This window comes from Homarus americanus, unplaced genomic scaffold (assembly GCF_018991925.1).
Source record: "Homarus americanus isolate GMGI-L3 unplaced genomic scaffold, GMGI_Hamer_2.0 scaffold1024, whole genome shotgun sequence".
Lineage (NCBI taxonomy): Eukaryota > Metazoa > Arthropoda > Malacostraca > Decapoda > Nephropidae > Homarus > Homarus americanus.
The window spans coordinates 9,550,501-9,575,836 of NW_024715228.1; the positions used below are offsets into that span (position 1 = coordinate 9,550,501).

The following is a 25,336-nucleotide window of genomic DNA, read 5'->3' on the forward strand; positions in this document are numbered from 1 at the left end:
GGCGCTTGAGGGAAGGTTGAGTTGAGGATGGTCTTTTCTCCAGTTCACTTTATGGTGTAAGTGTGTTGATGTAAAGGTGGTGGTATTAGTGGTGTTAGAGTGGTAGTGGCGCGCGTGTGTGTGTGTGTGGTAGTAGTAGTGATGTGTGTGTGGTAGTGGCGTGTGTGTGTGTGGTAGTGGTGTGTGTGTGTGTGTGTGTGTGTGTGGTGGTAGTGATATAAAAGTGTGGTAAATAAAGCTAAGAACTAATACCACAACTAACCGAATCCCAACCAAAGTTCCTGTTCATAATCCATAACTAATTTAACTTAAGAGAAACATCCAATACTGTGGTTCCAGGAGACTATGGAACAAGTTATCTGGAAGGAACTAAATTAGATGCAGTACTTCTTGAGGACATAATCTGAAACATCCTGGAATCTCCAAGAACATCTGGAGTCGAGGAATAAAACCAGTGAAGGATTAGCTAGAGATGTTACTGATGTTAACATGGCATTATTGTGGTCTTTAATATTAACTATGGTCTTTAAGCTCGTAATGTAGTTAAGTATGTCCTCTAATCATCAACACCTTAAGAGATAATACCTTTCTAGTTTACCTGCGAGGACCTCTGTTATTAGTTACCTGGGAGGAGGGGGAAGGAGGGGGGCGTGTTAACTAATCGTCTTAGACCTCCTGAACTGAGACACCCATTCCAGCACTTAGAATCCACCCTCCCTAAAATTTAAAGACCCACTTCCTAAAATTTAAAGACCCACTTCCTAAAATTTAAAGACCCACTTCCTAAAATTTAAAAACCCACTCCCTAAAATTCTAACACCCACCCTAAAAATAAAAGCCCCACCCCCTTAATAAATGACCAAAATACCCAGGGAATTACGCAAGAATTTACCTCCCGCTGCATCCACTTGAGGTACAGCCCCAGACCGGCATTCCAGGACAGTATACGCTTGAGAGACAGCTCGCGCTCAGCAGTCCAGCCTCAAATGACGAGAGTTTTCGGACCGAGAATCTAGATTTTTAAAAGGACGCTGTTTGTGGCAGTAAATTTTATGCTATTAGAGTTTATTTAATTTAAGATATATCGGAAGGAAGCGGTATTAACTGTGTGGGGTGCTGGGGGCTTGTTGATGTTAGCGTCGTGGTAGTAGTGGTAGTAATGGTGGTGGTGATAGTGGTTAATAATGGTAGTGGTGGTGGTGGGGATAGTGGTAGTGGTTGATGGTGATATTTGCATTGATGGTGATGGTGGTTGTAGGAGGGTTATAATGGAATGGTGCAAGACAACAGGGAACATAATGTGGATAGTGGTGGTATGTAGGGTCTCAATTGTTTCTCTTACTATTGACAACACAACATACATATAATGTTTCTCACTCTTGATCTTTTTTTTCATTGTATTATTATTATTATTATTATTATTATTATTATTATTATTATTATTATTATTATTATTATTATTATTATTATTATTACTACATTTTCGCCCCCCAGGCTCAGATGTGGGTCAGTGATCTGCGCCCGGGTGGGATAATCCCCGTAAAAAAAAGTCATTGTGATGGGTATTAGTGGTGTGAGGGTAGTAGTGGTAGTGGTGTAAGGGCTGATAGTCGTGGTGGTAGTAGTGGTGTGAGGTTGGTAGTCGTGGTGTGAGGGTAGTAGTGGTAGTGGTGTAAGGGCTGATAGTCGTGGTGGTAGTAGAGGTGTGAGGTTGGTAGTCGTGGTGTGAGGGTAGTAGTGGTAGTGGTGTAAGGGCTGATAGTCGTGGTGTGAGGGTAGTAGTGGTAGTGGTGTAAGGGCTGATAGTCGTGGTGGTAGTAGTGGTGTGAGGTTGGTAGTCGTGGTGGGTGGTGTAGTCGTGTAGTCGTGGTGGGTGTGTAGTCGTGGTGGGTGGTGTAGTCGTGGTGGGTGGTGTAGTCGTGGTGGGTGGTGTAGTCGTGGTGGGTGGTGTAGTCGTGGTGGGTGGTGTAGTCGTGGTGGGTGGTGTAGTCGTGGTGGGTGGTGTAGTCGTACTGGTGGTGTAAGGTTGGCAATAGTGCTGTGGTGGTTGATATTCATTAGCGTGAGAGCTGACTCGATAAAACAAAACTGAATCAACGAAACAAAGCCTGATTCAGAAACACAACACCACGCCACAGAACGAATCCGACGAGCCAAACACGACAGAACGAATCCGACGAGCCAAACACGACAGAACGAATCCGACGAGCCAAACACGACAGAACGAATCCGGCGAGCCAAACACGACAGAACGAATCCGACGAGCCAAACACGACAGAACGAATCCGACGAGCCAAACACGAGTCTGAACCACCGGCACTGAACCCGAGACGGAAAAAAAAACCCTGTACCGACGAAAGACAACATTGAAAAGTCAAATAGTAAACTTTCGATATTGACAGATCAGGAGGTAAAATGATTCGAATGGAAGTCCCTTTTTGTTAAGCGACAGGAAATACCTCTATGTTTACCCGTGTCCAATACCCGTGTTCTATACCCGTGTCCTATACCCGTGTCCTATAACTCCTGCATAAACCGGTGTCCCAAGTTCTTTGCTCTGACACATGATATTTACCTATGTCCTAAAATACTGTACAGCTATTCCCGTGTCCAAAATTTGTCTTAAATCGTGTTTTACCCAAATCTAACAACTGTGTCCTAAAATCCATATCTTTCCTGAAGCGTAGCCACACAACCCTCGTATTCACCCATGTCCTACACCCGCTGCGTCTAGTTTTGTGACCCCTGGAAAAAGGAAAACGAACTTCAAGGAAACATTGAATCGTTCTCTTCACACTTTGACGCCTCCATACAGGGACACTTCTTGCCTATGTGTATCGACCACGAGGCAAGACCAGGCAGGTAGAGGAAAGAGTCAGGTATGGAAATAAGATAAGCAAACATATAGACGATAAAAGCTTAGGATTTTATGGCTCTAAGATCTCTCGCTGTCCAACCAACTTAAATGGCTCCTGAGACACCGTGGAAAAACTGAGCAATTAATGAGAAAGAGAACAACGATGTCGTGTGATTTTATGGCTCCTAGACCTTACAACTAACTTAATGGCTCATGGGATTAACCTTTAGTGACGTTATGGGAAAACTGAGCTATCATTTAAAAGTCCACGATGTTATGAGATTTTATGCCTCAGATCTCTCTCTATCTCTCTCTCTCTCTCTCTCTCTCTCTCTCTCTCTCTCTCTCTCTCTCTCTCTCTCTCAGGGTATTTACATTTCAGATCTCTCAGCCAGTGTGTGTAAACGTCATCTGTTAATTGGGAGATGATTCACCCTCTCTCTCTTCTCTCTCTCTCCTTTTTCCCTGTCCCTCTTCGTCTCCCTCTCCCTCTTTATAACCCTCTCTATCTCCTTCCCTATTCCTCTTCCTCTCTTCTTCCTTCTACTTCTTTTTCTCCTTGTCCCTCTTCCTCTCCGTCTTCTTTTCTCCCTTCTTCCCTCTTTTTATCCCCCTCCCTCTTCTTCTCCCTTTCCTCCTCCCCCTTCTTCTCCCTTTCTCCCTCCCTCTTCCCCCCCCTGCTGTTCCTTCTCCTCCTCGATACCTAAGAAACACATTCTCTTTTTCCTCGTTCCTCCCTTCCCACAGTCTAGTCCTTTCCTCCTCTTCCACAACCTTTTCCTCCTTGCTAAAACACCTCTCCTTTCCTCTATCCTCTCCCCTATCTTCTCTTCTACTAATTTTTCTACCTTTCTTCCTTCTCGCCTGTTTCTCCTCTTCCCTTCTCCTCCTCCTTCTCTCCCTCTACACCTCTTCCCCTACGTCCCAGTACATCTCCTCACCCAAACTCTCCTCTTCCACCCTCCTTATTCCTTCTTCCTCTTCCCCATTCCTTATCCCTCTCCCCCTCCTATCTCACCCTATTTTCTCCTTCCCTCTTCCCATTTCCTCCCGTTCCCCTCCTCCTCCTCCTCCTCCTATTCTCACTCTCCTTCCCCTTCCCTTCCTTCCCGCTTTTAATACACGCTGCTCCTTCACGACAAGTTTGTAATCTTAAAAAAAAAAACTTAAGGTCATTGAAACTTTTTATTCTTAATGAGATCGCAAACTTAGGTCAAGTTAATGGATCAATTCAACGACAGCGAACTTACAGGATACCCGGATGTTGTTGATCTCTGGCACTCTTTCCTCTCGATTAGCTAACACCGCTTAATAGCTAACACGGTCCTATTAGCCAACACGGCCTCTATTAGCTAACACCGGTCTAATAGGTAACACCGCTCTATTAGCCAACACCGCCTCTATTAGCTAACACGGCCTCTAATAGCTAACACGGCCTCTATTAGCTAACACTTGGCTCTGTATTAGGCCAACACCGGTCTACTAGGTAACACTGCCTAATAGCTAACACGCTCTATTAGCCAACACGGCCTCATTAGCTAACACCGGTTCAATAGGCACCGCCTATTGGCTACCGAATTGCCTATTAGCTAACACCGCTCTAATAGCTAACACGGCTCTATTAGCTAACACGGCTCTATTAGCTAACACCGCTCGATTAGCTAACACCGCTCGATTAGCTAACACCGCTCTAATGGTAACACCGCTCTATTAGCTAACACGGCTCTATTAGCTAACACCGCTCTATTAGCTAACACGGCTCTATTAGCTAACACCGCTCTAATGGTAACACCGCTCTATTAGCTAACACCGCTCTATTAGCTAACACGGCTCTATTAGCTAACACGGCTCTATTAGCTAACACCGCTCTAATAGCTAACACCGCTCTATTAGCTAACACTGCTCTATTAGCTAACACGGCTCTCATTAGCTAACACTGCTCTAATAGCCAACACCGCTCTTATTAGCTAACACCGCCTAGCTAACACTGCCTATTAGCCAACACGGGTTTCATTAGCTAACACCGGTCTTAATAGGTAACAACACCGCCCTTAGCTAACACGGCCTCTATTAGGCCACCACCGCTCTATTAGAATAACACGGCTCTATTAGCTAACACCGGTCTAATAGGTAAATACCGCTCTATTAGCTAACAACACCGCTCTATTAGCTAACACGGCTTCTATTAGCTAACACGTCAGATTAGCTAACACGGCCTCTATTAGCTAACACCGTCATTAGCTAACACTGCCTCTATTAGCTAGCCATACCTATTAGCTGCACTGCTCTATTAGCTAACACGGTTCTATTAGCTAACACGGCTCTATTAGCTAACACCGCCTGATTAGCTAACACGGCTCTATTAGCTAACACTGCCTCGATTAGCTAACACGGCCTCATTAGCTAACACCGCCCCATTAGCTAACACTGCCTCTATTAGCTAACACGGCTCTATTAGCTAACACCGCTCTATTAGCTAACACGGCTCTATTAGCTAACACCGCTCTTCATTAGCTAACACGGCCTGATTACTAACGCCGCTACCTTTGTCTTATTATATTACGCCAGTGTGTCTTTTGATGATTGTTGGTGAAAATACATTTTATTTTCAGATCCACACACACACACACACACACACACACACACACACACACACACACACACACACACACACACACACACACACACACACACACACACACACACACACACACACACACACACACACACACACACACTACTAAGCAATTGTAGAAAATAGTAAAAATGCTAAACATTCATCAGCCATCTCGACAATTTACATACCTCACTCACCTGTATTTTACCATTAATAACTTTACCTGGGGGCAAATTCTATCTTGCCTCTTCTACACTATTTCCTCTCTCTCGTGTCCGTCTTCGTGTACTGTACGCGTTGTTATATGGGAGTTGTATGTTAATTAGCGTAGCGTTGATGTTTTAGTTTGAACCCCTAACCTAACCTAACCTAACCTAACCTAACCTAACCTCCCAGGAAGCATTAAGGTACGTAAATCCTGTGAAATATTCTAGGGTGTGCAATCTTCAGGTGCTCCAACAGACTGCCTGGGTATATCATGGTATATGTGACCTGTACATACCTGGGAGTGAGTGACAGGTCATCAGGTTGGGCAAATCTGAAATCAGCATAACGAGATTGCAAAAATTCGGGATCACAAGGCGGGGAGGAATTTGCAAGCTGTGATTACTTGTCGTCACCTCACCCCACAGTGCCATGGGCCGGGAGGGGAGATTGTACGTTAATCTGAATTTTCAAGGATTATTTTTTTTTGCGTTAATCCTAGTCTTTAAAGATTTGTCTGTTAATCCCAAAGTTGAATAAGAAAATATTTGAATGCTATCCGGTCTTAAGGATTCACGTGTCAATATTAGTTAATCAAGATTCAAGCATTGGTTTAACTTTTATATTCTAAAAAAGAAGAAAAAACCAAGATTCCAACATTAATCCAAATATCCATAAACTATTCGTACATTAATCCCAACTAAAAGAAAACAAAAAGGTTAATCCTACTCCTAAAAAAAAAATTGGTGCCTTAATTCAAATATCTAATGACCCTTTATAGATATTGCAAATTCTCAATAAATCATTCAGTAATTGGAACACTCTCAAAGACCTTCACTTTAATCTCCCAGAGTCCTCACTGTACCCGTCTAGTACCGTCCATGCCCCAACTGGAGATCAGAGAACGAATTTACTTTACGACGGAATCTAAAGTGTAATTTTCAATGAAGTTTGGACCGCTAAACCTCTCGTCGTAGATTAAGTGAGTGAATCAGAGGGGTGGTGGCGGTGGCTGACGACGGCCAAAGGGATGCAATCAGGCCCTCAGAACACACGTACCTGGCCAGTAATTACATATGGTTTAACCCAGGAACTATATTTGATTTTATGTCACTTAATAATCGGTTTGATTTCTAGAGTTCTTACGATACATAAACTGGAAACACTTTTTTTTTTTGGGTGTTTTTAAGATACATAAATTTATATTTACTTGGTGATCATTTGTTTTCTTATGAAGCAAAAACCGAAAACTCGTTAAATATTTGTTTTAAGAAAATACAAAAACTAAAAAAAAAAAAACTCATCAATTATCGAAGTTCATAAACCCCCCCAAAAAAACAAATACCAAAAAGCCAAATTTAAACAGATAATTCCACCTTACTTTAAACGTGATATTGAAAATGTTTAAGAATATTTCAATAATTTGTATTGGAAGGAAGTTTTTTTACTCGTCAATCAAGGAAGACTCAGAACTTGCTACCTGACTTCGACACCCACGTAGAAGGCACCATCTGTGACGTGACCAGAACATATCAACACTACTGATGCAATTTTATCAGAAAGGTCAGAATTTTTATCAGAAAGGTCAGAATTTTTTTAGAAAGGTCAGAATTTATTAGAAAGTAAATCATTTTTTATAAGGTCAGAATTTTACAAGACAGGTTTCCAAGGCGAAAATTAAAAGCCTGTGGAAATGAAAGTGAAAGTTGCGGAGATGTGGTAACAAGATGTGAAAGTCCAGCGGGAGAAAGTTTTAAAAGTCAAGATCCTTAAGAGGTAGGAGCGGGAAGAGGTGTGCTTTAAACGGGAGGAGGTGTGCTTTAATGCGGGAGGAGAAGATGTGCTTTAAGACGGGAGGAGGAGATGTGCTTTAAGACGGGAGGAGGAGATGTGCTCGAAGACGGGAGGAATGTGGTCTAAGACTGGAGATATGTTCTAAGACGGGAAGAGATGTGCTTTAAGACGGGAAGAGATGTTTAGCAGGGAATCTAGTGAAAGTAAGGACTCTAGGAGATAAGATTCTGGTACACGAGGCTTTTAAAGATCTAGAAATGAAAGCAGTGAAAGTCAAAAGTCCTGGAAATGAAAGCAGTGAAAGTCAAAAGTCCTGGAAATGAAAGCAGTGAAAGTCAAAAGTCCTGGAAATGAAAGCAGTGAAAGTCAAAAGTCCTGGAAATGAAAGCAGTGAAAGTCAAAAGTCCTGGAAATGAAAGCAGTGAAAATAATGGATGAAAAACATGAACCCCAGGGATAAAGGTTCTATCTGGGGGAACTTTTAGTTGTGTACAGTAAAGTCTTGAAGGTGAAAAGATTTGAAGGTGTTGAAATTTGAGGTAATCGTCCAACAGGTAAAATCCTTTAAGCTGAAGATCCCACAAGTGAAAATCTTGAAACGAAAAAAGGTCCAGAAAGTGAAAGTCTTTTAAGTGAAAGTTCTAGAAGGGTCACAAACATTCTAAGAGTGAAAGTATTTGGAGTAAGAATTTCACAAATGACAATCTTAGAAGAGAAAGTTCATGCAAGATAATCCTTAAGTGAAGTCCAACAACAGAAAGTATTAGAAAGTATAGTGAAAGTAAAAGTGGGGCCTATTGGTTAAGGACAGTGAGGATACCAAGTCATAGGGACGCGGTACACATGGAGACAGACTCGTTGGCACTGTACTCGACCTACTTTATTCCCCAAACTGTAAAGTAAAGTAACTATAAGTAAAAGTCTTCCTGTTTAAAAGTAATGAAATTAATCCTATGGAACCTCCCCATCAAAACATCTCCCCACCCCCCCCCAAGCAATACCTCCCCACCCCTAGTAAGACCTCTCCCCACCCCCCCTAAGCAATACCTCCCCACCCCTAGTAAGACCTCTCCCCACCCCAGCAACACCTCCCTTTACCAACACCTCCCCCCAGCAACAACCCTACCTTCCTCCTCCCCTCCTGCCACCCTCCCTTCCTCCTCCCCACCTGCCACCCACCCTCCGCCACCCACCTCCTTCCTCCCTCCTCCCACCCCCTCCCCTCCTTCCTCCAAGCCCCCCCAGAACACGTTACCTGCCCCCCCACCTGGATTACCCTGTACCTCATAGCCTAACACATTAAAACTTTACCCACAGCTTCGACCAACTGTCACGGATGGTTGAGTCAGCCGGGGCTTAATGGGGGAATGTGTACTGGGGACCTGGTATACTGGGGACCTGGTATACTGGGGACTTGGTATACTGGGGACCTGGTATACTGGGGACCTGGTATACTGGGGACTTGGAATACTGAGGATCTGGAATATTGGGGCCTGGAGGTACTGATGTATTAAAACCTTTGAGTACTGAGAGGGTTCTACTGTAGTAAAGTAAACAATGTGACAATAGCTCAGAGGTTCTAACGAGACCTGTTTGAGCAAGTGTAGGTGATGGAGGTTCTAGGGAGACAGGTTCTAATTACAGAGGTTCTATTAACAAAGGTTCTCAAATGGAGTTCTACTTACAGAGGTTCTATTACCGTAAGGATTCGAGTACCAGAGGTTCTTTTAAACGTGATGTCCCTAATAACAAAGTAAGGTTCAATCACCTGTCCGTTTTACCGCCCTTCAGGTGTGTGTAAATATATAAACAGGTGTGTAATCTAATTAACTGAAGCTCCTATATCGTAATTACAGGTACCACACACGCTGGAAAAGGTACATTGATGAGTCAGCAATATGTAAATGAGACTAAGTGGGTGTTAGAACGACCTGGACCTATTATGAACGACTGGGAATTATACTGGAATGAGACTGGAATATCGTTGGAATTATGCTGGAGTGAAATTAAAAATATATTGGAATGAAACTGGAATACAATTTAAAAAACATCTCGCTATAACAATATTGGAATGACGTTGGAATCTCACTGAAATTACACTGGAATGGTATTGGAATCCTACTGGAACACTGGAATAGGATCCAGCACTAGAACTAACTCTGGAGTGACTGACCAGGTATAGGAATTAAAAGCAATATCCTGGAATAATGCTGGAAAGTGACGGGAATCCTACAGAAGAGGGGGGGAGGGGGAGGGGGGGGGAAGGGGGGAGAGGGGGGGAAGGGGGAGAGGGGAGGGGAGGGGAGGGGAGGGGGGGGGAGGGGAGGGGAAGGGGAGTAGGGAGGGGGGCGGGGAGAGGGGAGGGGGAGGATGGAAGGAGGAAGAGTAGGGTGAGAGAGAGAAATTGAGAGAGGAGAAGAAGGAAGGAAGAGTAGGGAGGGGAGGAAAGGAATTGGAGAGGGAAGGAGGAGGAGGAGATGGAGGAGAGAAGAAAGAGAAAGGAGGGAGAGAGAGAGAGGGGAGGGTAGGAGAGAAGAGAGGAGGTAGAAGGACCGGTGGAAGGGAGGAGGAGGAAGAATAAGGGAGAGAAAGGGAAGGAATTGAGGGAGGGAGGGAAGAGAGGGTGGGATGGAGGGGGAAGAATGGGGAGTAGGGAGGAGGGAAGGAAGAGAAGAAAGAGAAGGAAGAGAGGGAAGGAGGAAAGAGAGGGAGGGAGAAAGAGAGCAGACAGAGGGATTTGCAGTATCACAGTCAGTCATTACCTTGCAGCCAGGACAGACCCGTAATAACAAAGACATATGATAAATATTTTCTCAAGTAATGGTCGTCGTCGTAGCTACTGCAGAAGGCGGACCAGAGCCAGTTATAAGGATTAAGTAGCATTATATACCCCGATAAAGACCGCGGGGAACAGTGATAAAGACCGCAGTAGACCGCATTAAACCGTGATTATGAAAGCAGTTAACAGGGATAAGACCGCAGTTAATCGTGATAAAGACCGCAGTAGACCGCATTAAACCGTGATTATGAAAGCAGTTAACAGGGATAAGACCGAAGTTAATCGTGATAAAGACCGCAGTAGACCGCATTAAACCGTGATTATGAAAGCAGTTAACAGGGATAAGACCGAAGTTAATCGTGATAAAGACCGCGGGAAATAGTGATTAAGACCGGAGTAGCCCGCAGTTAACAGGGATAAGATCGTAGTTAACAGTAATAAAGACCGTAGTTAACCGTGATAGCTGTTAGGGAATAGTAGGAAGAATTTACTGCTGGAGAATAAAACAAGCGACACACACACACACACACACACACACACACACACACACACACACACACACACACACACACACACACACACACACACACACACACCTCCAGGGACCTGTTTCTTCATTAAGACCTTCTCACCGTTGGGACCTGTTGTTGAGACCCGAAATAAAGACCAACCAAAAAGATCAACCGCCAGAACTCACTGCAGGAGCCTTCATTCACACCTGAGATCAAGACCCACATCCACCACCCCATGGCCAAACCCACCAACCCCATGGCCACACCCACCCACCACATTCACCACCCCATGGCCAAACCCACCACCCCATGGCCAAACCCACCACCCATGGCCACACCCACACCACCCCATGGCCAAACCCACCACCCCATGGCCACACCCACCACCCCATGGCCAAACCCACCACCCCATGGCCACATCCACCACCCCATGGCCAAACCCACCACCCCATGGTCACATCCACCACCCCATGGCCACATCCACCACCCATGGCCAAACCCACCACCCATGGCCACATCCACCACCCCATGGCCAAACCCACCACCCCATGGCCACATCCACCACCCATATCCACCACCCCATGCCACATCCACCACCCCATGGCCACCCCATGGCCACATCCACCACCCCATGGCCACATCCACCACCCATGGCCCCACCACCCATGGCCCATCCACCACCCCCAAACCCACCACCCCATGCCACATCCACACCCCATGGCCACATCCACCACCCCAGCCAAACCCACCACCCCATGGCCAAACCCACCACCCATGGCCACATCCACCACCCCATGGCCAAACCCACCACCCCATGGACACATCCACCACCCCATGGCCACATCCACCACCCCATGGCAAACCCACCACCATGGCCAAACCCACCACCACCCACCCACCCCAGCACCACCCACATCCACCACCCCATGGCCAAACCCACCACCCATGGGCCAAACCCACCACCCCATGGCCACATCCACCACCCCATGGCCCATGGCCATGGCCAATCCACCACCCCATGGCCCACATCCACCACCCCATGGCCACATCCGCCACCCCATGGCCACATCCACCACACCCCATGGCCAAACCCACCACCCCATGGCCAAACCCACCACCCCATGGCCACATCCACCACCCCATGGCCACATCCACCACCCCATGGCCACATCCACCACCCCATGGCCACATCCGCCACCCCATGGCCACATCCACCACCCCATGGCCAAACCCACCACCCCATGACCACATCCTCCACCCCATGGCCACCTCCACCTCCCATGGCCACCTCCACCCTCCATGGCCAATTGGCCATATATGTCCAGACAATATTCATACACACGTGAACCTGTAAGACTAATCCCAAATAATTGGTTGACGTCACTGTAGCGAGGCGGGACAGTGAGTCTCGCCCCTCACCTGACAACACGCTAATTACTCAACCCTTTGATGATCTTCCAAATGTACTACAACAACTTTTTTTTACCTGTGATTTTTGTTAGTTTTATAAAAGCTCTCGAGGTTTCATTTATAGAAGAAATATATAACTTTGAGAATTGTTTTGAAATATACCAAAGAGACAAGAATTTTAAATGTTTCGCTTGTGGGAATTAAATTTTTCATTTATTTATTTTATAGGGAATTATTAACAATACATATGAACGAAATAAAACGGGTCGGTAATATGAAAGCTTTATAGGGGGAAAAAATATATATCCAGTTATATACTGTATATATTATTTCTTTGTCTGTCTGAGTTGTGTTATGAATAAATGAAAGTTTGTTTGTAAGAGCATTTATTATATATATATATATATATCAATAAATGTCAACATATTTTTTTGTCTTTTGCTGTTGGCTCTCTCTCTCTCTCTCTCTCTCTCTCTCTCTCTCTCTCTCTCTCTCTCTCTCTCTCTCTCTCTCTCTCTCTCTCTCTCACCTTCACCCTATTCCTTTATATACCCGATTAGCTTCACATTAAGACAGGTACAAAATTTCCCTAAAATAAGAAATATGATGATATTGAGTTGTGACCTTGACCTGTGACCTTGAGATATGAGGTTGATCTGTGACCTTGACCTGTGACCTTGAGACATGAGGTTGAGTTGTGACCTTGACCTGTGACCTTGAGATATGAGGTTGAGCTTTGACCTTGACCTGTGACCTTGAGATATGAGGTTGAGCTGTGACCTTGACCTGTGACCTTGAGATATGAGGTTGAGCTTTGACCTTGAGACATGAGGTTTCTTTACTGGGAGAAATTGAGACCAAGTGCATGGACAACATGTAAATGAGATGACGACGTTAACTCTTAGGTCCTGGGGGTGGGGGGTGAGTGTGGGGGGGGTGGAGGGGTGTGGAGGAGGTGAGGGTGGAGGGGTGAGGGTGTGGGGGGTGAGGCGTGGAGGGAGGTGAGGGTGGGAGGGGGGGAGGCGTGGAGTGGGGGGTGAGGGTGTGGAGGGGGGGTGAGGTGTGGAGGGAGGTGAGGGTGGAGGGGGGGTGAGGGTGTGGAGGGGGGTGAGGGTGTGGAGGGGGTGGGGAGGGTGTGGGGTGGAGGGTGGGGGGTGAGGTGTGTGGGGGTGAGGGTGTGGGGGGGAGGGTGTGGGGTGAGGGGGTGTGGAGGGGTGAGGCAGTGTGTGGGTGTAAACAGAGACAGACATAATATAAAACAAAAGAAAAACCTCAACAGTGTAACAAAGAAGAAAAAAAAGGAAAATAAAGACGATAAGTAAGAAAGAAAATGATAAACTAACTAAAACAGAGAATAGATTAAGAGAGTCAACATGGAACCTAATACCTTCACACTTATCCCCTCTCCTCCCACCTCCCTGTCTCCACCACCCCTTCCTCTCTACCTTCCCTCCCACCTTTCCCCACTTCCACCTTCCTCCCTCTCCCTCTCCCTTCCTTTCACCAACCACCTAGTTAAGGTCGTAGTGTCGTCTCACAGTCACTAGGGGATCAGTCATGGGAAGTTACGAGAAGTAAAGACACGCGATATGAACAAAAGCTCCTCTCCTCCTCCCCGACAGACAACACGGGAGGAGACGTCAGCGAGAGCTCTGTGTGTGATGCGGGGGAGGGAGGTAGGAGGGAGGTGGGGGAGGGGAGTTGACTGGAAGACACCCGATACTTCTGAGGCAAGTTTTCGTCTTCCTCATCTCTCGTCGTCGTAAAACAGCAAGAGCAGCAACAATAATGATAACAACGATAAAAAACAGCAATAACGGCAGCAATATAACAACAATAACAACAGCAATACCATCAATAACAAATAAGAATAACAACAACAGCAATAACAGCGGCAGTTTTATTAAATAGCTAAACTCTTAATCGCCAACCCATAAGCCACCCAACGTAAGCCACCCATGGTATCCCATCCATCGTAGGCCACCCATGGTATCCCACCCATCGTAGGCCACCCATGGTATCCCACCCACCGTAGGCCACCCATGGTATCCCACCCATCGTAAGCCACCCATGGTATCCCACCCACCGTAAGCCACCCATGGTATCCCACCCACGTAGGCCACCATGGTATCCCACCCACCAAGCCACCCATGGTGTCCCGCCCACCGTAGGCCACCCATGGTGGTTCCACCCACCGTAAGCCACCCATGGTATCCCACCCAACGTAAGCCACCCGTGTATCCCACCCACTGTAAGCCACCCATGGTGTCTTCCACCCACCGCAGGCCACCCATGGTATCCCACCACCGTAAGCCACCCATGGTATCCCACCCACCGTAAGCCACCCATGGTATCCCACCCACCTTAGGCCACCCATGGTATCCCACCCATCAGGCCACCCATGGTGTCCCACCCACCGTAAGCCACCCATGGTATCCCACCCACCAGGCCACCCATGGTATCTCACCCACCGTAGGCCACCCATGGTATCCCACCCACCGTGCAGGCCACCCATGGTATCCCACCCACCGTAGGCCACCCATGGTATCCAACCCACCGTAGGCCACCCATGGTATCCCACCCACCGTGCCACCCATGGTATCCCACCATCAAGCCACCCATGGTATCCCACCATCGTAGGCCACCCATGGTATCCCACCCACCGTAGGCCACCCATGGTATCCCACCCATCGTAAGCCACCCATGGTATCCCACCCATCGTAAGCCACCCATGGTATCCCACCCATCGTAGGCCACCCATGGTATCCCAATCATGTAAGCCACCCATAGTATCCCACCCATCGTAAGCCACCCATGGTATCCCACCCATCGTAGGCCACCCATCGTAGGCCACCCATGGTATCCCACCCATCGTAAGCCACCCATGGTATCCCACCCATCGTAAGCCACCCATGGTATCCCACCCATCGTAAGCCACCCATGGTATCCCACCCATCGTAAGCCACCCATGGTGTCCCACCCATCGTAGGCCACCCATCGTAGGCCACCCATGGTGTCCCACCCATCGTAGGCCACCCATCGTAAACATGAATTATAATAAACTTTCCTCTATCATAATTTCAATTCGTATAATACTTGTCGTGTAAACTGTCGTCCTGTGCGTTAAGGATAGTTAACGAAGGCTCTGTGCCCTAGCTACAGAGCCCTGGGTAAGACTTATGTTCTCTCCTCATTACTCATATCAGTCCCTCCTACATCGCGTTCCAGTGTCCAGGCCAGTACAGAAATGGGTATTAGGGAGTTCCATTTGTGTTGTCACTCTACGCCACACATCTCATCCACACCACTGAGAGAGGGAGAGAGAGAGAGAGAGAGAGAGAGAGAGAGAGAGAGAGAGAGAGAGAGAGAGAGAGAGAGAGAGAGGGGCCTTAGGATGAACACTGTGCCTCTACTATGGTAATTCTATGCCACAATGTTTCTCTGGGTTTATCTTTTGTATGTATGTATGTGGTGTAATGGTCAGCATGCTCGCCTTGCAAGCGAGTGGACCTGGGTAATATCCCGGGGAAGGCTGAAACTATGGGCAAGTTTCTTTACGCCATTTGCCTCTGTCTACCCAGCAGTAATTGGGAACCTGGATGTTAATCGATTTGAAGTTCGTATTCCGGGGTAATGGTTAGCCAGTGCAGTTGGCGAGTTGTCCGGTCTTCTCGGACTAGTCCTTGACACTGGGTCATGCAGCTCGTTAACTCAGGGTGTGGTTGTTGTGTTGGCGACAGCTTCTACACCTTAAACAAATTCACGCCTAGGTGGCCCTTGGGCCGGCCATCCTCGTTAACACGCGGAGCAACCTTTATATGTATGTATGTATGTATGTATGTATGTATGTATGTATGTATGTATGTATGTATGTCTCCGGCTAACTCTATCTCAAGGTTTCATAGAACACCAGAGTGCGGTGGTTAAGTGGTTCCAACACTCATCTATTGCCCTAATGGTCGCTTGTTTGCCCCCGGGCGCCCCCAGTCGACCCAATTGTGAAGAAGTCCCGGAGGCCTAGTGTGTTGTGTCGTGTCCTCACTGCATCCCTGAAGCCATCATTCACCTTCTTAAGTCCTGAACAGAGTTAAGAGCTTACACAAACTCTTTCATCATTCATTCATTCACTATCAATCATTCACTCTTATTATTATGATAATTCTGTTCTCCTATGGTGTCACCCCTCCACAATACGACCATAAGGACTCATATTGCCTGTAAAATCAACCATTACCATCACCATCGAACAATGCAGACGACAATTAAAAAAAAAAAGACTCAATGTGATGTTAGACCTGAGGCAGAAAGTCTACAGGAATGTTAGGAAGAGAAAGAAAGAAAAAGAGAAGATTTTTTTTGGGAGTTATGAGTCAAAAATTTCAGAGAGGGAGGCAGCGGTCACGGGGCACAGGAAGAGGTTAAGAAGGTGGCTCAGTGAACGCAGGATGTGGGTGTAGGATTGGCCTCTCTCTCTCTCTCTCTCTCTCTCTCTCTCTCTCTCTCTCATCCTTTTTTTTCTCTCCTTCTCTCTCTCTAGCTCTCAGGTTTCAAGGGTCAGGATCCATTTAACCAGAAGACACAAACTTTGAAGTGGGGTCATAAGAGGACTCGGGAGGAGCGGTGACGTCTTGGTTGTAAGTTAAATGGCTTTTCGTTCGTTCGTCGGTACTTGGGTGGAGGAAGAGGAGGAGGAGGCAGGAGTGATGGAGGGGAGGGAGGGAGAGGGGGAGGGAGGGAGGAGTCAGAGGGGAGAGGGAGGGAGGGAGGCAGAGGAGGGAGGCAGAGGGAGGGAGGGGAGGAGCAGGAGAGGAGGGAGGGAGAGGGGTAAGGAAGGAGGCAGGGCCAAATACCAGACACAATGATTTCATCCCTGGCCTCATCCTCCTACCTGGCCTCATCTCCTCCCTACCTTGCCTCATCTCCTCCTACCTGGCCTCATCTCCTCCTACCTGGCCTCATCTCCTCCTACCTGGCCCTACCCTCCCTACCTTGCCTCATCTCCTCCTACCTGGCCCCATCTCCCTCCCTACCTGGCCTCATCTCCTCCTACCTGGCCTCATCTCCTCCTACCTGGCCCCATCTCCTCCCTACCTGGCCTCATCTCCTACCTGACCCCATCTCCTCCTACCTGGCCTCATCTCCTACCTGGCCTCATCTCCTCCTACCTGGCCTCATCTCCTCCTACCTGGCCTCATATCTCCTCCACCTGGCCTCCTCATCTCCTACCTGGCCTCATCTCCTCCCTACCTGGCCTCATCTCCTCCTACCTGGCCTCATCTCCTCCTCCTACCTGGCCTCATCTCCTCCTATCTGGCCTCATCTCCTCCTACCTGGCCTCATCTCCTCCTATCTGGCCTCATCTCCTCCCATCTGGCCTCATCTCCCTCCTATCTGGCCTCATCTCCTCCTACGGCCTCATCTCCCTCCTTACCTGGCCTCATCTCCTCCCACCTGGCCTCATCTCCTCCCACCTGGCCTCATCTCCTCCTATCTGGCCTCATCTCCTCCTACCTGGCCTCATCTCCTCCTACCTGTCCTCATCTCCTCCCACCTGGCCTCATCTCCTCCTACCTGGCCTCATCTCCTCTCACTTCATAAGACCGCGAAATTAACACTAAAGGAATGAATCAATTTGTCATTCAGGTACAGGGAGCCGGATGCCCCACACCGACCAGATGGTAAGCAATATAATCAACAGCATCCGGCCAAATAGATATCGTGGATTAAATTCTTGTATAACTAATCAGTGAATAACATCTGGCTCTTCATACCTGAATAATAAACTGATTAATTCACCAGGTATTAATTTCTCTGCCATTGTTTTTGTTTTGATTCTCTCACCCGGAGATAAAAGTGAGAGATGAATAAAAAAAATTCTTCCAATGGTGAGAGACCCTAACCTAACCTAACCTAACCTAACCTAACCTAACCTAACCTAGCTCTCCTCTGCCCTGCCCACCACTGCAACACAACACGGAATTTGTGGTCTTCGTATCTAGAGCATCAGTCATTTGCATTTTGATATATATCCGGGTCGAATATATATATATATTATCTGAATGTATGTGTGTCTGTCTCTGTGTCTGTTTGTGTATATAGGTTTGTTGTGGGTATAACGTACGTGTTTGTGTGTGTGTGTGTGTGTCCATGTCTGTATGTGTATGTATCTTTCCTTCCTTAGTAGACCATACACAAAACAACAAACACTAAACAGCACAAACTTTTAGTACTCTTCGCTACGGTCATTTAGTGTAAACAGCAGAGAGAGAGAGAGGGGCGCTGTCAAGTCTAAACATATGAACCAGTATGCTAATGAGGGCCTCTATGTATTGACTAGTTTCCATAGTATTGACTTGATAACACGTAACCCTTATCGACGAGGAGGAGGAGGAGGAGGAGGGGGAGAAGAGGAGGAGGAGGAGGAGGAATTGGACTAGGTGCGGGAGGAAGAAGAGGAGAAGCAAGAGGAAGAGGAGGAGGTCCCCTGGTGAAACGTAAAAAGCCAGGCAGACAGGTAGTTAACCAGACAGGCAGACAGGTAGTTAACCAGACAGGCAGACAGGTAGTTAACCAGACAGGCAGACAGGTAGTTAACCAGACAGGCAGACAGGTACTCAGAGAGGCAGACAGGTATTCAGGCCAGGCAGGGAATTTACACTAAGAACTAAAATTGTTGGTGGAGTGCCCAGGGGGAGTGTGTGGGAGGAGGAATTAACACTGACGATACCCCAGGGAGGACAGGGGGAAGGGAGGAGAGCAAGGAGGAGAGGAGAGGGAGGGAGAGCAAGGGAGGGGAGGGGAGGGAGAGCAGGAGACAGGGGGAAGGGAGGGAGAGCAGGAGGAGAGGAGAGGGGAGGAGAGGCAGGGAGGACAGGGAAGGGGAGGGAGCAGGGAGGACAGGGGAAGGAGGAGAGCAGGGAGGACAGGAGGGGAAGGGAGGGAGAGCAGGAGGAGGAGGGAGGAGGGACTAGAGTGGAGAGGAAGGGAGGGGAGTCGAGAGCACGGGAGGGGACTAGAGAAGAGAACTGGGAGGAGAGATGAGGGAATGGGAAACATGGGGTGAGGGAGAGGGGAGAGTTAGGGAGGGGAGAACAAAGGAGGAAAGAAGAGGGGAAAACGTTAGGGAAGGGAGAACAAAGGAGGAAAGACGAAAATATGGGGGAAAGAGGAGAGCTAGGAAGGGGAGGAAGAGGAGGAGGTGGGAGGGACGTACACCCAACCAGTTAATCGGTACAGTGATACAAAACCACACTAATATCTCACAGGTAAGGTTAATCAGTATTCCTCTATAAACACATAACGAGACATATACCTGACGTAGCTCACCTGAGATAATAATTAACGTTACCTGTGTTGGTGTTGTGGATGGCAGCTGTATGTACGTCTGGCTGTATGTCTCTCCTGGTCTTTATCTATTCTGTTCAAATCATTAATGGACAGTTTTAATGACGAAATATTGAATGAGTTGATACATCAGTATTTATAGTTAAAACACCATCGCCATTTTAACTCCACCTTTGCCAATATACAGACTATTTTACATATATAATCCAATTCGTAATCAATTTCTGATGATTATCACTTTGATCCACACCAACCCCTACACACACCCCCCCCCCACCCCACAACCCTACACACCCCCCACACCCCCCACAACCCTAAACACCCCCCCACACCCCCCACAATCCACCCCACCCAAAAAATAATCACCACAGCTTAAAATTATATAGAGTTTCCTTTCTGTTTTGTTTTATGTTAATGAGTAACACAAGAGTTAAAAGGATAGATTAATTAAGTTCTATTTCCTGGTTGTGTTGACGATCTTATCAAAGGTTTAGTGGAAGTTATACCTTGTGTTTTATTAATAGTTGTTACATATTAAGATAAAATGGTCACTTTATGTTGAAAATGAAACGACTATAAACAAGTGACTTATTTGTATCTATATCTTTATCTATATCTAAAGTTATATTTTATCTTTTTATTTGCATACTAGCAGGGCGGTTCTTTCGTTAGGACACGGTAGGACGCCACCCTCCGGAGGCTCCACATTGTCTCACTGCAGTGCATTATAGACCACATTTTTGGTTTTGCCATTAGCAGCAAGTATACAGATTTTGTTCCCACTCTGGAGCATCCAACATAGAACTGTCCATGAGAGAAGCAAGGAAACACCAGGTTTAGGCCAACCATCTTTAGGACTGTCCCTGGCTTTTGTAGATGGTCATGGCAAAGCTCACTTTAACCGGGAACTGAAGTCGCTTGAACTCAAATGGCAGGTCAGTGGTGATGAGAGGTATCCTTGGTATAAAAACGTCCTCTCCTTTAGCTTTTCCTGTCAGTATTGTAGCTTCCAGTACATGTGGCATCATGTTTCTTCACCACCAATCTTGTGCCATTGCAGAGGATTGGTGGTTCAAGATTTCTTAAGAGCATTATAGGAGTTCCAATCTTGAGAGTGAGGGTGAGGAGGCATTCCAGCGGGCTCCAAAGAATTAAGGAATTCTGCAGGGTACTGGACTGCTTGGTCCTGGTCGATTACTGTATCAACAGATTTGAATGAGGTCTCACTGCCTGGAAGCTGTCTGAGTAGAGTCATGTTGATTTCAGCCACTGTTTCATTCTTGGTGCCAGAATTGCGTTCACGCAGCCACTTGTGATCCTTGTAGTGGTGGATAATGTTTGTAGACCATGTTAGTGAGCTCAGTTGAGGACTTACAACATTTCCACATCCTTGAGGAATGATTATTTGTCCTTCTGAATCAACAGGAAAGTTCCATTCCCAATCTGTAGTAGAAGGTTTGCAAACCGTTCAGCATCCTGATCTCCTTGTAGGTGTACTCTCATGTTTGTGGATAGGGTGAGTGTCTGAACATCTCAAAGGTATGATGCCTTGAGGCACGCATTCAGTTCATCAGCTGGAGTGCTTCGAGGAATGACAGGTAGGGTCTGGCGAAAGTCTCCGCAATGACCATTGTAATGCCAACCATGAGCTGGTCATTTTCTCGTATGTCTTGCAAGGTCCTGTCCAATGCTTCAAACGCTAACTTGTGAGACATAGTGCATTCATCCCAGACTATGAGGCTGCATTTTTCTAAGAGTTTGCCTTTGCCGATCTTTTTTGATGTTGCTCACTGGATTCTCATTGTGAGCGAAGTTGAGAGGCAGTTTAAAAGTTGAGTGTGCAGTACGTCCTCCTAGTAGTGTTGCAGCAATGCCTGAGGGCCACAGCAAGAGCAATTTTCCCTGATGACGTACTTTGGCCAACAGAAGGTTGATCAGGAATGTTTTTCCTGTCCCGCCAGGTGCATCGAGAAAGATCATGCCTCCCTGCTCCACTTGTATCACTTGCAAGATCTGTTCATAATTATTTGCTTGATCAGGCACCAGGTGAGGCTCATTGTCTTCAACAAAATTCACCAGAACTTCAACTGAGTAGTCTGTCTCTGAGCAACTCCCTGTTTGCACCTACTGGTTCTTCTCGGTTTGGGAAGGCAATCCAAAATCAGTCAGGTTTTTTCCGCATAGCTCCATCACTTTGTCTTCCAGCATGATCAGAGCCCTGTTGAACATGTCATCCATGAACTCAATCTCTTGGCCAGGATGTTCTTCTTGCTTGATGAAGCAGATCCTGAAAGACTTTCTTGGTGGTTTTCCAGAGCTGGCTTGGGCTGGAAAGTCCACATGTAGCAATCATGATGGCAAAAATTGAGTAGCTGCTGCCTCTTCTAATGTGTCATTCCAGTGACCATCATCTTCCAGTAGGCCAAGGAGATTGCACGCTTCCTGATAGGATCTGCAGACTTGTCCATTCACTGTCTTGAGTGCTGCATAGGATGTTGGGCCACGGATGTGGTGCAAAAGTAGTCTCAAACAATAGCATTACAACCATTACAGAAACAACTATTATTATTTTTTATATTTACTACTAACACACCATAACAACCACAATTACCCACAAAACCAGACCACCACAACAGGTCCCCAGGGAAGGCTCAGGGGAGGGTCAGGGCGGCATATATTGACTCAAGGTGTCTATATGATTGAATATCTGAGGTTGAACCTATGGGAGAGTGAGGGAGAGGAGGGAGGGATAGGGGAGTGAAAGAAGGATTGTGGAGGGAGTTAGAGGAGGGAGATGAAGGGAGGAGGGAGGGTGGGGGTTGAAATGAGTTAGGGAGGTAGGAGGACGAGGGGGGAGTGAAGAGAGTAAGGGAGATAGGAGGTGAGGAGAGGAGATAGGAGGGAAGGCAGAAGAGAAAGAGAAAGACCTTGTACATGAAGGTAAAAGACACAGAGAAGGGGAGAAGAGAGAAGAAGGGAGGAAGGGAAAGAGAAGGGGATAAGAGAAAAAAATCAGGGTTGAGGAGGAGAAGACAAGGAGAAGGAGAGGTGGAATGTGAAGGAAGAGAAAGGAAGGAGGATGAGGGCAAGGAGGAGGAGGAGGAGGAGGAGGGGAAACAGTGAGGGGAGAACAGAGGGGAATTAAATCTCTACAGAGCGACTGAATTCCACAAACAGGTTCCAACGCCACAATGAGCCAGCAGTAAAGGGCAAAGGAGGGGAAGGGGGGGGGAGGGGAGCTGAGGTGGTATGTATCTAGGTGAGGGAAGAGGGGAGGTGAAGAGGGGAAGAGTGGATGGACAAGGGGAGAGGAGGAAGAAAAGAGGGATGCAGGAAGGCGAAGACGAGATGAGAGGGGAATAGGAGGAAAGAAGGAAGGAAGGAAGGAAGGAAGGAAAGAAAGGGAAGGTAAAGAGAAGGAATGGGATAGGAAGGAATAGGAGACAGGAAAGAATGGATGGAAAATGGATAAAGAGAGAGGGAAGGGAAAGAATACATAGAGAAGGAGAAACAGGAAGGAGAGGAGAGAGAGAGTTACCCATATATACAGTAAGTCAAGGTTTGTCTATGCAAATTAAGCTCCCACCTGTGTCGTGTACCCACCAATGAACTTAGAAAACAAACAAATATATTATTATTGATGATTATGAGACGATGTATAAGACCTACACACACACACACACACACACACACACGATGAGCCAACACAGTCAGAATAAATCATAAATCATAACAAACATCAATAATTTTCTTCCTCAGCGATAAACATTTTCTTTGTTGTCTTGTTCTCACTGAATTATTATACCCCTTGACCCCTTGACCCCCTTGACCCCCCCTTGACCCCCTTGACCCCACCTGTGTTTTAGTGAGCCTGTCTGACTGTCCGTCGTTTACAACTTTATTTACAGGTTAGGCTCGAAATTAATTAACAATTGCCCTCGAGGTTACTGCTTAACTGTGACCTCTAATAATATCTCGCTGTTATATAATAATATTACGTCACATCCGGAGCTGTCACTATATAAATCTATACACGTATGTTCCTTGTACTAAAAAAGTGAATTTCACGAATAAAACATTAGAGCACAAATGAGTATTTTGTTATTTTGTCAGCCATCTTGTTCTAAGCGTTACCATGGCAACCACGTATACACTTAAGAAAACAACCAGCCGATGAGGTAATGCTTACACAGTAATTAGGATTCATGTGTTATACGGTAACAATTGTAGTCACCCGCCACAGATAAACAGGTAAGCCAGAGGTGATTCAGGTTTGTTTCTCATACCTGTCACAATGTAGCACCTGAGAGCATTCAAGATTATCTTCACTACAGGGAGGCCACTTTTGTTATTTTATTTGACTAACGAAAGACTATTTTATTCACTTCAGAGAGACACCAGTATATAAGGGTTAATAAACGATCTCCACTAAAAAAATATTTGTGTAAACCTCAATATATTTCTCTCCAATACACGTAAATATTATGCGAAATATATCTAAGAATGATGATAAGATTATAGTGTATATATAACACACTCAGGACATGCTAGATAATATAGAGATTATAGGCGTTGGTTGTCTCTGACCTTTATGCTCAAGTGTCGAATATCCGCTAAAAATCGAATAATGAGACTCCTGGCCCCAAGCACCCCGGATAATCGAAACTGTATCGATTTATATTTCTTTATACTTTCGTCTTCAAGTTGATATTCATACTTTCTATGGTTATTATATTTATATTTTTTTATAGTTATAGATATTTTTTAATAATTTCTTAATACGTTCAGTACTTTCTTATACTTCCAATACTTTCAAATACTTTCTAGTACAGTACTATCTTATATCTTCTTGGGCTTTATTATATCTTTTTGTATTTTATAATGGCTCATACTTTCTCACACTTTCTTTTCTCTACTCCAAGTACTTTCTAACTACTCTCTAATACTTTTTATACTTTCCAATACTTTCACATACTTTCTAAAAAAATCACTTTCCTTATCAAGAATCACCTCAAAAGTTGCTACGTCATAGTAAAAAAAAGTATTAGGAGGAAAAGAAAGTTCCAGCGGCAGAATTCATTACTTAAAACTTTCAAAGGGAAGAGGAAGAAGAAAAAAACATCTCAGAGTGCAAATTATTTCTTAACTTTCACTGAGTCGTAGACATTGAAGGTTGAAGTTGGACGCTATATTGCCAAGGTAAATATGAGTAATTAATGAAACAAAAGCAGAAAGGTGGTAGCTGAGCTTGTCTGTGTGTGGGTAGGTGGGTAGGTGGTAGGTGGTAGGTTTGTGTGTGTTGTTACCTTCAGTGTCAACAAGAAGCAGTACTATCAACACTACCGACACAGACAGACGTACTACCAACACACACACAGTAGTACTTACATGGTCCACCCACACGTTAGTCGTCATGATCTGCTCCTTCAAGTTCTGGAAGAAAAAAAGGAAGAAAATGTAAAAAAAAGAAAGAAAAAAACACACAACGTAAATCATATCACGGCTGTAAATCCAAAGTCTGTAAATAAAACAAATTGAAATGAAGGAATATGTGTTAATGAAGTTATAATGTGTTTACAGTTTTGAATGGGATTTTTATTTAATTTCATTTGAGTTAATTTTCTCGACTATTTAAAACTACCCAACCTAACCTAACCTAACCCAACCCAACCCAACCCAACCTAACCTAACCCAACCCAACCCAACCTAACCCAACCCAACCCAACCCAACCCAACCCAACCTAACCTAACCCAACCTAACCTAACCCAATCCCAACCCAACCCAACCTAACCTAACCTAACCTAACCTAACCTAACCT

At 46.0% G+C, this 25,336-nt stretch overlaps 1 protein-coding gene across 1 annotated transcript in view; it reads right to left on the bottom strand.

Annotated features, from left to right (window-relative positions):
* LOC121856613 (acetylcholine receptor subunit alpha-L1-like) overlaps positions 1 to 24,948 on the bottom strand; it is a 64,054-nt gene extending 39,106 nt beyond the window's left edge. Inside the window, exon 1 of the mRNA XM_042352257.1 lies at positions 24,906 to 24,948. Within this exon, the coding sequence (XP_042208191.1) occupies positions 24,906 to 24,932 (27 nt within the window). The 5' untranslated portion in view covers positions 24,933 to 24,948. The remainder of the gene's footprint in view (positions 1 to 24,905) is intronic.
* Between the last annotated feature and the right edge of the window lie 388 nt (positions 24,949 to 25,336).